The 12,891-nt window shown below is 50.4% G+C and overlaps 4 protein-coding genes across 4 annotated transcripts; 2 read left to right on the top strand and 2 right to left on the bottom strand.

The window, feature by feature from the left end:
* Positions 1–1,541: 1,541 nt before the first annotated feature.
* On the top strand, positions 1,542–3,341 carry PMZ80_007223 (uncharacterized protein; the record flags this gene model as incomplete). Its single annotated transcript, XM_064875631.1, has 1 exon — positions 1,542–3,341. The coding sequence occupies one exon, from the start codon at positions 1,542–1,544 to the stop codon at positions 3,339–3,341; it is 1,800 nt and encodes a 599-aa protein (XP_064728896.1).
* A 1,020-nt stretch (positions 3,342–4,361) lies between these two features.
* On the top strand, positions 4,362–5,733 carry PMZ80_007224 (uncharacterized protein; the record flags this gene model as incomplete). The annotated part of the gene is made up of 2 exons (XM_064875632.1): positions 4,362–4,366; positions 4,665–5,733. The coding sequence occupies 2 exons, from the start codon at positions 4,362–4,364 to the stop codon at positions 5,731–5,733; spliced, it is 1,074 nt and encodes a 357-aa protein (XP_064728897.1).
* A 972-nt stretch (positions 5,734–6,705) lies between these two features.
* On the bottom strand, positions 6,706–8,916 carry PMZ80_007225 (uncharacterized protein; the record flags this gene model as incomplete). The annotated part of the gene is made up of 1 exon (XM_064875633.1): positions 6,706–8,916. One exon carries the CDS (start codon positions 8,914–8,916, stop codon positions 6,706–6,708), a length of 2,211 nt encoding a protein of 736 aa, XP_064728898.1.
* Positions 8,917–9,672: 756 nt separating this feature from the next.
* PMZ80_007226 (uncharacterized protein) lies at positions 9,673–11,892 on the bottom strand (the record flags this gene model as incomplete). Its single annotated transcript, XM_064875634.1, has 1 exon — positions 9,673–11,892. One exon carries the CDS (start codon positions 11,890–11,892, stop codon positions 9,673–9,675), a length of 2,220 nt encoding a protein of 739 aa, XP_064728899.1.
* Positions 11,893–12,891: the final 999 nt, after the last annotated feature.

Here is a 12,891-nt window from a genome sequence, read left to right on the forward strand (position 1 = left end):
GGTCTGATGGACCGTACGTCTCCTTGGCCACCCTAGCACCACTCTCTGCCATTCCAGCATATACTTCGGGCCTTCAGCACAAATATCGTTCCAGCAAAGTAAGTGGCTAACCAAAATCTCAAACAGAAACGCCCACTATCCACCTCATTCCCATTCCGGCTTGACTACCCACCTCATCCGGAGAGGTGAATTGACCATCACGTACCCGGATGAGGATCCCAAGTGCGAGAAGAAAGAGACCTATGGAGTTGGTGCTAGGTTAGATGTGCCGGCTGGGAAGCTTCATGAAGTCTGGATGGGTAGTGCGGGCTGTTCGTATGTCATTGGGGAATGAGGTGCGATGGTATTTTGCGATCTGGTCGGGATCACGTTTGGATGAGGGTCTCATAATAGCGCAACGTGTCCCTACTGTTCGACATTATCCGCAGAACTGACAGCACCAAGATCAGGTTTCTGTGTTCTTGGCAGGTACACAGACCAATGGAGGATGCTTCGCGACTTCCTCGATGCTCGAGCCATCCATATCTGAGCCAGCTATACGCGGATACGGTGCCTCGTACCTAGGCTCGTGCTTGTTTCCCCACGGGGCAAGCTGACCATGTCAAGGATAGGGACAAACCGGGACTGACTTAATAGCCCCCGCGCCCGAAGCACCAGGGCTGCTGCTGACAGCACCTATTCTTGTCTTGATCTCTTGCTTCGACGGAATTATATACGAGATACGAGGCGGTTTTGAAGCGGTGACCAGCCCGAGGGGGGAGTATATATTTATTCGGAACACAGTGCACCGGGCTTAGCTAAGTAGCGTCTTCCGGACTTCAAGAGGCGCCGGGGATCAGGTTAGGGCAATTCTTAGTTCCCGAACTGTCACACCGCCGATGCCGTTGATGTGGCACCGGACATGCTGCTGACAGGTTGAAGTCTGTTTCTGAGTGCTCTCGCAAAGGCCATCCGCCGCTGATACGCACCTGCCATCACAGAGTAACAGCAAGAACAACCCATACCCTGCTATGATAATGCGCCCATCGAAGGCCGTACCGTCCATCTGAACTTGTGGGGTACCGGAAGCTACGACCCCTGCATCCAGTTATCGTAATCCACTACTCCGTAATTGAGCTTGATTGCGCTCCAAGATCCCGCCGAAGCGACAGGGTTCCTGATTTCTGACTGCTCACTCAAAAAAAGTTTGAGACTCATCATATCAGCAGCTGATAGCAGCACGGCCTCCGAACAACAACGCGTATGGAATAGCCCTAAGTAAGCCAGCATTACCTTCTTCTTGAGTGCTATTACTACCAGCCTTCCAAGCTTCTTCTATCCACTCTCTTGTGTCTCTTGTCGCGTTTGCTTCATTCTCGTCCCGAGTTCTTCCTTCGTGACTGGGGAGCTAGCAGAGCACCACTGCTTCAGGTACCCGGGCCGCCCAATGATATAGCTCCTGCATCGTGCTTGCTGCTGTCTACATGTTCTACAAAAGCCCAGCCCTCCTTCCCACCTTGAGGTCATCTCTCCTACTCAACTCTTCCAAATCGGCTGCAATCATGGCCAGCAAAACAGCTACTCAGAATGGCATTGCCCAGCACAGTGCCAACTACGGCAGCATTGTTACTCACCACCCCAAGAAGCAGAAGACTCACAGCCGTCCTCATACCGGAGCTGAAGCTCACTACGACACCACCATCCCAAAGCCTGTCCGAAAGTACCTGGGCACATATGGCCTCTTCCCTCCCGAGCCAGATACGTATGAGGTGCAGAAGAAGAGATGTCTGGCTCAGCTACGGTCGAAGCAGACAAATATTGGAAAGTTCATATACCTGTCTCAGCTGAGGCATGCCAACGTGCACTTATTCTACAGGATCCTGACGGATCACTTCACTGAGATCACTCCTCTGGTGTACACGCCTGTTGTGGGTGAGGCATGTCAGAGGTGGTCAGAGATCTATATGCTGCCGGAAGGCATGTACTTGAGCTATCTGGACAAAGGTAACATTGCCAATGTCCTCAAGAACTGGCATCAAGAGCACGTCGAGATCACTGTCGTGACAGACGGCTCTAGAATTTTAGGTCTGGGAGATCTTGGAGTCAACGGTATGGGTATCCCGATCGGCAAGCTCGCTCTTTACACTGGCTGTGCTGGTATCAGGCCGGAAGGCACTCTACCTCTCACGATCGATCTTGGAACGAGCAATAAGGCGTTCAGGGAAGACCCTCTATACCTAGGCAGCAGAAGAGACAAGGTCACACCGGAAGAAGAGAAAGAATTTCTTGACGAGCTTATGGAAGCACTGAAAGAGAGATGGCCAGACATTGTCATACAATTCGAGGACTGGAAGAACCCTTTCCCTTCACTTCAACGGTACAGAAATGACTATGCCATGTTCAACGATGACATCCAAGGTACCGGCGCAGTCATCATGGGCGGTATCATCGGTGCTGTACAACAATCTGATGTAGCTGCAAAAGATCACAGAGCTGTCTTCCTTGGTGCTGGTTCAGCTGGTGTTGGTGTAGCTCAGCAGATAGTCGACTATTTCGTCCACGAAGGCATGAGTGAAGATGATGCAAAGAGAAAGTTCTGGCTGGTCGACAGCAAAGGTCTAGTCACGCTCGATCGAGGGGACAAGCTTGCAGACCACAAGGTTTACTTCGCCCGAGACGACAACGAAGGCCAGCAATACAAGTCTCTTGAGGAAGTCGTCGACCATGTCAAGCCAACCATCATCATGGGTCTGTCCACAATCGGTGGTGCATTCACACCAGAGATACTCCAAAAGATGGGCAAGATGAACGACCGACCCATCATATTCCCACTGTCAAACCCAGTCAGCAAGTCAGAATGCACATTCGAAGAAGCAATCGTCAACACCGACGGCCGTGCCCTCTTCGCATCTGGCTCACCCTTCTACCCATACGAGTATAAAGGCAAGACATACCACCCCGGCCAAGGCAACAACATGTACGTCTTCCCTGGCATTGGTCTCGGTACCATCCTCTGCAAAGCAATTAAAGTCACATCAAACATGATCTATGCCTCTGGCGAGGCCCTCCCAACCATGATTACAGAAGAAGAGAAGGACCTCGCACTCCTGTACCCTCAGATTACACGTATCAGAGACGTCTCAGCGCGTGTGGCGTTGTATGTTATTCGTGCCGCTCAGAAGGATAACGTTGATAGATTGCACCATCTGAGGGATATGTCAGATGAAGACCTGGAGGAGTGGATCGTGGAGAAGATGTATGACCCACATAAGGCGGTGGAGAGTATTGAGGATGAATTGGAGAGTTTGGCGAAGGACTTGGCGCATACGAGGAGTTTACAAGGGGAGAAGAGTATGTTGTAGTGATTAGCGTTCGTGTGATGTATGGGTTTGCTCTGGACAAATCGGCGGGTGTGTGAATGGTCAGAGATATGTGCTGTATACCCTTGTTTGCTACGAAACAGCAGAATCTGTGCTTATGGGAGTCTCGGACTCAGGTCGTACTTCGCCGGATGTGTGTACTAGGGTATGTTGAGCTGCAAATGTATCATTCCTCACGCCGTCGTCCTTGTTAGTATATCTCTGTGAGCCGAGCGGCCCCTTGAACATGAGTCGAAGAATGTCTTAAGCTCCTTCGAGACATATATGGCTATGTGGCCCGCCTAATAGCCCAGGCGATTGCAGTGAATAGAGTGCTTAAGTTACGCGTACTGCGTAGCAGAATAACAGATTCGAGCTGAGGTAGAGGTCACGTGACGTGTACGCCGGGGCAGCACCTCCCTTCGACAAACCTTGACTTTCGGTATTGGCATCGGTTTCATCGTTGTCGTCACTGCCTTTACCAATCTCGTGCGTATCGCTCCATTCTCTTCTTTCGCCTCTATTGTCCTCGCTGCTCGGACAGCCTCATTGCGCTGGAATCCGCTACTGTCCGGTTTCTTGGCGATATTGTTGTTCGATCGCTGCCACGTTTCCAACCTCGTGCTCCAACCTCGTCGAATCAGCATCTTGTACAGCAGGCAGACTAGCCGAAAGCATGAGGATTACATAGCATCCAACTGTCTATCAAGGTTATATCTGAGCAAGGGCTCTGTCAAGCCAGTCCCAATCAGGTCTGTTACGAGACACAACACGTATGAGAATCAGAAATGGAGCGGTGACAAGGCTCAGTGCGCCTCGGGTCCTCCCCGCAAAGGTCGCAACCTCTCTTCGTCCGACAGCAAGAACAAGACCTAAGGCGCCTTCTCCCACATCGAGCAAATATCATCCCAAAGTCGACAATCGGCTGTCAGCTTCAACCATTCCTCAACGGCTTCTATCGCGGCTTAGTTCAGGTGCATGGACTGCACTCCGCAGATTCTGGAAATGGGTCTGGAGGTGGGCATGGGGTACAGCAGCCCGTTCGGGGGTGTTAGGGTCTGACGTAGCTCAACTTAGTAAGGTAAGATGAGTGTTCCATCTCTGCATCCCTCGCACCAACCTTGTCTTTCGAACTAGCCACTCAGCGACTCCATGGTTCCATCCCTATTCCGTCACTTATGTGTGCTATCATTAAAGGGATAGATCTGATTTGGCGCATGAACGATAGCAATATTTCGTGGCCCGTGACGAGCGTGTCAGCGATGGGAGAAGCTGCACTGACATCGAAACGCAGCACGACTTAGGACTCCTACACCGTCTCAATAGACCCTTCGCCGGAACCGTCACAATTAACCCAAGAGAAACTGCACTTCAAATCGCAAGCTCAGAGCACCTGAGAACCGAAGCCAACAGACTCGTCCTCTGGACCGACGCATCCGTCCGAAGCTCTTTCTACAACGACTCACCCTACGCCGCAGGCATCAGCATCGTATGGCGCCCAAGCCACACACCCCACGACTGGAAGAACCAAACCTACGGACTACGAGGTCATTTCACCACCGGTGAAGCCGAGTTCTTCGCCATTGCAGAAGCAATGAGACTCGCCGTGGAAATGGTGAGAGATAGGACCAAGCGCAGCGGCCATAACCAGCCTGACCAAGTCGTGATCTACACGGATAGTCAAACCAGTCTGGTCTGGATCAGTCGTTACCACCACTTTAGCCTCAGCACACGATATCGCGTGGCTCGACAGCGTGAACTAGCGATACTGAAGCAGCGGGCTAGGGCTCTGACGAAGATGGGCGTCAACCTGGAGCTACGTTATGTGCCTGGGCATGCTAACGTCGAGGGCAACGTTATGGCGGATTTCTTTGCGAAGCGCGCTTCAGGTTCTGCCGCGGGTTATGTTGTCAGCGAGCAGTATGAGCAGCTTGAGCCTGCTGTGGATGGTTACCTTGGGTCTAGGCCTCCTTTGGCTAGTCTGGCCAGATCACAAAGAGTACTACATCAACGACGACTGGGGAAGCGGGAGGCGGCACCGATACTCAACATGCGATTTCGTTCTTCGACTAGAGCGACGAATGTGGGCTCGTCTCTATCACCGACCAACCGAGCAACATCTGCCAGAATGATCTTGTCGCAACGGCCACTCCGACCCGGCAAGAACATGAAGAAATATCGGGCACTGATGCAATCCCAACTCAAGAAGACAGTGCTACCCAAGACCCAGCCAGTGCCTCAACGAATCCCTTCGCTGAAAATTCAAGATCTGAGGAGGACGATTACTATCGATGGTGTCACGAAGCAGATCATGAAGAGGCCGCCACCGCCGCCACCTTCGGCTTCAGCTTTACCTCGTCCGAGTTCACATGCCGTTGAGGAGGCCCGCGGGTGATGTCTCTTAGATAGATAGCTACTCTGTAGGAGCTGATGGAGCAAACACTTTTCTGAATCACACTTGACCTTCATCCGCCAGGTAGCATCAACATCATTAGAGTAGAGTATGCGCTGGCGTGCTCGCCTCGAACGGAACCAGTCATTATCGTGATATGAGACAACTGATCCCATCCGTCTCGTAAACCGTCCCGGTGAGTAAGCTAGATGATGGATCGAATTGCCTACTAGTACCTACCTAGGTATGTGCCTAAATTAGGCAAAGAGCAGCCTACAAGATATCCCCGGATATACCCGCGTTTGTCTCTAAGCACTAAGCGGACATGCCCGCCCGTTGTTTAGCTCGCGAGTAGGCACTGGACGATTGTCAACAGCGTGATACTCTGATGCAATGCTGCGGCTTCATGATCATGGTTGAGATGGGTCGGTGCATGTTGAGTGATTAGCGGGAAGGAGCGGGTGACCGGCCCATGTCGTGAAGAGCACTGAACCTGTGGGTGTGTTAGGTCAAAAGGAAGTGTAGGAGGACAGGTCCATTTTATTCGGGGCTGCGTGAAATGCTTCTGTGGACAACGCGTTAACATCTAAGATGTACGCCAGCTTTAGTCGTCCTCACTAGCTACACATCAGACATGTAACAAAGTCACCATCATATAGGAAGTCTGGGTGAAATACTGCAAAGGCCGGCACTCAACATGAAAGTACACAGCACAAACAAACAATATAACAGTTCCGAGCATCTTCATTATTCCACCGAAAGATATATAGCTGAGCAACCTGTGCAAGATGAAGAAGCTACATATAAACTGCACTTACTCCGTCAAATGAAAGTGCCGACATAGCAAAGATACCAACATAAACTATGCACCTTTTGGACATGCGATTCTAGCGCCATACAGACCCAACCATATACCGAAGACGAGAGGAATGAGCGAATGGCGCGACTGCACAATAATCCTTGCGCCAAACACGCTCAGCGCTTCGTCCAGATACTCCAGTCAACACCACCATTGCCGATACCGCTACCGCCGATAGCACTATTGCTGGCTGTAGCGAAGGAGACCGTCTTGGCAGCAGATTGAGTAGGGGAAGGCGTCAGGCCGTTCGCGCTTCGTCCTGGTCGGCCAGTACCAATAGGAGAAGGAAGGTGTTGTGGTGGCGGCAGCTTTGGTGATGCTCGACCCAGGCTAGGGTCGGTCAGACCTGGTGGCAGCAAAGGCCGAGCGTACGAGTTCTGCGGCCGAGCAGCTGAAAGTGGAGGTGTAGCTTCTCGTCCCCGAGGTAGGGATGTCGGTGTCTGAAGGCCGAGGTCGTTGCGCGAAAATGGCAAATACGTGTCTGGGGTTGGATTTGGAGTGTCTGGCTCCCGAGGCTGAGGTAAAAGCATGCCCTCGATGTCCTGCTCAATGGCTGCGACCATGTTTCGTGTACACTCGACCAGATTCCACGGATCTCCTGGGTAGTTCTTTGCTGTATCAAGGTCTTGAACGAGCTGTGCTGTCTCGCATCGAACCTTGCGTAGCATTCGGACACTCTCGTTGTCGAAGCGCGATGTGTTCGACGTTTGCGATGTCATGCTGGGGCTACTGGACCTCTTTTGTGCTTGTGCCCTCAACTGGTCTTTCGTCTCAGCAAGGCTCTGTTCTAGACGGTGAACGCTGTTCTGCAACGTGCTTGCGTGTGACATTGACTCATCAAGTTGCTCCCTGAGACGATTGCTTTCCTCAAGATGCCCTTCGCTAAGCTCTTTCCAGTTTTCTGCTGTGGCCTGCTCTACCTGCTGCTTCTCCAGTGCCTTCGTTTTCGCTACCTCTACCTTCTTGAGGAGTACTTCGAGCTGTCGGAGCTTGGTTTGAGCCGTATCAAGCTGACCTTGAAGTTCTGCGTTGGCATGCTGGAGTGCTTTTAGCTCCTTCTCGTGAATGGGGTTCGGCTTGACTGGCTCCGGAGAAGGCACCGTAGATATCTGCTCGGATGATTCAGAAGCAGCTGCCCCACCCTTCTTGCCTTTCTTCTTTTTTGATTGCGAAACTGGCTCCGGCGTCTTTTCTTCGACCTTTGGTTCTGGCTTCTGAGATTCGGCAACAGCCAATTTCTTCTTGAGCTGTGTATTCTCGTGCTTCAGAGCATTTACCTTGCCAAGTTCTGCATTCAGTTTCTCGACCTCCTTCTTCAGCTCAGAATTCTCTTCGTGCACCTTCTCAAGCGACTTGTGAGCCTGATTCACCTGATTCTTTGTGCCGACCAGAGCACCAAGCCTCTTTCTCGTGTCCGAATGTTCTCGTTTCTCGAACGCTATATCGTCCTGCAGCTTCTTCTTGTCCTCGTGCAGCTTCTCGTGGCAGCCCTCAATATCGTGGAACCTATGATTCAAGTCGTCATAGTCGGCGAGCAACTCGAGGTGTTCTTCTCTGAGATCCATGAGCTCGTCGTACAGCGACGATGGGTTCTTAGCCAGTTCGTGTACTTTGAAGATCATGTTACCCAAGCTATGGCGCATATCATCTCCAGAAGGCCCTTTACCATCCTTAGCCACGTCTCTCAGCATACCCAGTAGATCGTTGACCTCATGTATTGCTTGGAGTGCCTTTTCTCGCTCGGAGTTCGACTTGATCAAAGCAGATGCTATAATGCTTCTTTCCTGGCGGAACTTGGCCAATAACCCAAATACTATGTCGAGTTCGATCGAATCGTCGTTACATAATTCTATAATCTTTGCTTTGCTTTCTGCGAAGAGCTTGGACTGAGATGTTACTTCTTGGATGCGAGACGCTAACTTGTTCTCTTCGTCACATGATGAATATTCTCTGAAGACTTCAAATATGGCTGCCACAGAATCTGCTTTAAGAAGTTTGTTAACCTTGGCTGCTCGATTCGTTGGTAGCACATTTGCGTTGTTGACGGCTTTGTCCTTGTCCTTGTCCTTATCTCTGGCGGAAATTCTTCTAGGAGGTGGTGGAGGTCTGTGCTCAGCACAAAGATATCTGTCAGGTGCCGTTGCTGATTTGCTAGTTGATGGGGAGCTGTTTTCTTTGTCCATGTCGGGCTTTGGCATTTGTGACGTAAACTTCTTCAGCTTCTTGGTCGACAATCTGCAGTCAGAGCAATCACATGAAGCATGGCTTTCGAGAAATCGCTCCATCATGCCCATGAAGGCTGCTTCGGACTTTTTAGTAGGTGGCATTTTGAAATATTCAGGTTGACTGTGGAAGTGAGTTGATCGTGTGACACATCAAACCACTTTCTGCACAGTGGAAAAAGTCACTACCATAACACTCGACACCAAAGGCAAGCATTCGCGTTGTCACGCGTTGGAAGCGCGTTGAACCCTGCAGGTAAGAGTCGGAATGAGAAGAAGTTGCGACTTCGACTGGTTGGGTGGACGTAAATCGGCAAGTGCGTGGAACGTGTTTATAGAAGGAGCTCCTTGTCCTGACTGGCGGGGTGTTTTTTGTTGCTTAACCAGCGACGAAGACGTCGAACCAGGCGTCGTATGCCATGACAGCAGATGGTTTGAGTACAAAGCCGAAATAGAGATGTCGGACGTTGAGGATAATGAATGTGCTCCTGGAGGTTCGCGGCGCCGGAGAATTGTGTCAGCCTTGGTGTTTCAGCACTGAGCAGGATCAAGATTCAAGGTTGCCACTTCTTATGAGGTCTGTCACGATTACTATTTATTGTGTCGACTGCAAAACTATGCTCTCTGCGTGGCCGCTTCAAGCACGATTACTCAAAAGCAAAGCAAATCAGAATCAGAATGCCACATAATTGGGCCAGCTAATGCATGCTGCTTGTACTACCATGAATGACTGTGCCCTATCTGCGCCAAGCTTTTCGAGGACAACCCAGCGGCCAAAGTAAACAAAGAATACAGTACATAGTTACATTTTTCGTGCCCTCAAATCATGTCGGCATTTCATCTTGCTTCATAACATTCAGCTCACACATGAACGTCGAATATGTCGTTGCGCCATCCGCCACCGCGCTCTTCACCATCCTCAATATGCTCTTCTGCTTGTAGTGCTTCCTCATGCCACACTTTGACGATACTGCCAGGCGCGTATACACCTCTGAACACTCCCTTTTTGGGTGCGTCGACGCCGACACGAGTATACACATCTGGGTCTTCCTCCGGTTGTAGACGTGCCGCAATGGCTCTGAAGAATGTCATCAGATCTTGAGGATCGGCTATTCTCGTTGCACGAAGTCGCTCCCTAGCATACAAGAGTTCTCTGTTGGCAGCATGCAAGAGGTCTGCTAGCTGCTCAGCAAGTGTCTTCTCCAAAGCTCTGCGCACCATCTGCTTGATCAAGGGCTTGAAAAGCCAGCCTAGCCAGCTGAGTTTGCTCTGTCTCAATTTGTAGTCAAGCTTGTGGATGTGCACTCGCACGGCCTTCAAGGTCAAGATCTGTTCGAGCTTCTCACGGCCAATCTCGAGGTCAAGACTGACATCGATGCCACGTTCATCGAGGAAGAAGCTGGCAATACCTTGGTCAGCGAATCTGATCAAGCCTGCATGACCTCTGATCCAGAAACCTAGATCTTGAGCAGCTACTGAGAGACCGTTGATAGAGATTGTCATGGTCGACTTGGTGTTTGAGATCGTCTTCTTGGAATGTGCTTTTCTGACCTCCAAATCGTTCTGAGTAGATACGAAGAGGCGGTATGGCAGGAACGATGTCTGATTGACTGTCCTGCCAGGTTCAAGGATCAGGTTTTCGAGCAACAGATCCATCTCAGGAACTGAAACCTCAATCCGAGGAATTGGCACGTATTGAACTGCTTTGATGAGTAGCGGTAGGAAAATGTTGATGCTGTCACTAATCAGATCGGGATTGGTGATGGCTCCTGGAGGAGAGAGTGTATCGTAGAATCGCTTGGTCGCGATGAACATTTGTGAGACATCCTCGTCCTCAACCAGTGATCTGACTGCAAACTGGGTTTGTCCAAGGAATCTTTCGAAGTCCTCTTTGAATCCAGTGTCCTTGTTCAGGTTGCTGGCTTTCTCTTTGATCTCGTCAATGCGCTTATCAACATTTTCGAAAAACTCGGGGTCTGTGAGCATGTTCTGCACCGTGTTTCCGACCTGATTCATGAACTGTTCAAACTGTGGATCGGATTGCGAATGCTCCATGACCTTCTTGAAATCTTGCTCGAGCTGTTGCCATTGTGCTTTGTCGCCGAATGAGCTGAGCAACTCCCAGAAGTTGTGAATCGCTTTATCAAGAGCAGGATTCGTGTCCACGTCTTGCGATGCTGTCTGAAGAGTTGCCTCTGCGACCCTCGAATAAGCTTGAGCATAGCGCTTGATAAGCTTGGAAATTATGCCAACCGACTGGTTGTAATCTGTTCTCTTTCGGAGGTTGAGGACTGCCTGCTTCAGGCGATAGACCAAAGTATCTACATGCTCCCCCTTCAAGTTATCTCTTGCGCTAGTAGCTGCGTCTTTCGCAACCTTTGTAGCTTCATCTGCGACCACCTTAGCGGTTCCTTCAGCGTCGCCGTTTTCTTTCGTCGCAGCCGACTCGTCTGCACCTGCGCCTGTGAGCTGTTTCTGCTCGTCTGACGACAGCTCTAGCTTCTTTCCTGTCTCTTCAGCTGCACTTGATACCGAAAAGGCTGTGTCGGACAGGACTTGCTTGCCGATCGTTGAGATGTCGTCGAGGAACAATCTGAAGTCAGAGTTGGTCAACAGCAGACTGCCGACCGTACGGAAACTGTCGTAGGTAGCTTGTGCATCCGCCTTTGCTTTAACTTTGGAGGCTTGATGGGAGATATCGTTGACATCGAGAGATATTCGTGACTTGGTGAGGGACCAGATTAGATCTTGAATCTGGTCTTTGTCGTTCTTCCGACGTAGCAATTCAATGAAGACCTTCAACCAATTTCGACAATTCCTCACGAGCTGTCTACCTGATTCACTGAGGTCTTTGTTGTTCGGGTTGAGGATATCAGAAGCAAGCAATGTTCTCAGGTTCACGATGGCCTGCTCTGTTGATGGCATGAAACCCTTGCTTAATGACCGTAACATCTGATATGTGTGCAGCTTCTCGTGCAGCCTCGTCTGCAAGACCGTATCGTCTTCATATCGAGGCAACAGAGGCTCGGTATCCGAGCTGCTCTGCTTCTTGCGGCCAAAGCCACAGCATGAAGCGAGCATGATGGCTCAGTTCAATCGTAAGAGGGGGGATATTTCAGCCAATATTCCAGCACGGTGAGATTTCGAAGATAATAAGAAGCTTTGACAAAGGTAAAATTCAACTTTTAGCAGTTGGTGGAAGTGAGCATCATGCTACAGCTTAAACTTGGCCATGAGATGCACGAGAGTTGCTACCAATGACGAAGTTGGCCCAGGCACGCGTCAGAAGCTATGCTTTCGGCTGTCGATTCCGCAGAGCTAGTTTTGATAGTACGCACTGTAGCCTTACGGCCTGTGGGGCAATCGCTTCACAGGCAGGAGGAAGCGAAAGAGCTATCTAGGCTTTCCTTCTTCCTTCTCATAACATGAACGGAACACTGGTCATTCAACAGTGGGAAGTTATTGGCAATTTCAAGTTTTCTATCACACATGGCTGAACTGCTCCTTCTTACTCAAGCAGAGATGGCTACATCGCTCTCGGCTTTCAGATTGTCAAAGCCCTCGGTAACGTGACTTATGGTAGGTAAGCTGAAGTACTTGCTCTTGTAGATTCTGGGTCTGGGGCACTACTGGCACCCACCAGAGCATATGTAATAGGTTTGAATATGAGTCGAACAACACGCATGAGTACCATATCAGGAGCCTGAGTATGACTTCGCACAAGCCTCACAACAACTTGAACCTGTACCACGGCTGCCACGCTGTTATGGCAATATCATGTCCTTTCATTCGTGATTTCAGTATTGTCTATAACTCCTGGGACTGACCACAACTTCAAGTGAGTAATGCAGCATTATTGACTCACATAAGTACAGCGATCATGGTGCCTGCCAATTTGGAAAGCAGACTGCTGTCATACAAGCCCGCCGAGAACGAAAGAAGCGCCTACGCGAGGCAATCAAGAATGGCTTTCCTGGCCAGGTCTTCGTCTTACCTGAAAACGCAGCTCGAGAATATGCCAGAAGTGAATACGATGAAGTGCAGGATTCAGGGAGAGTTGCCTTCTGGACAGACGGTTCC

Source organism: Knufia obscura (genome assembly GCF_036327395.1).
Source record: "Knufia obscura strain CCFEE 5817 isolate CBS 148926 chromosome Unknown scaffold_8, whole genome shotgun sequence".
Taxonomy (NCBI): Eukaryota; Fungi; Ascomycota; class Eurotiomycetes; order Chaetothyriales; family Trichomeriaceae; genus Knufia; species Knufia obscura.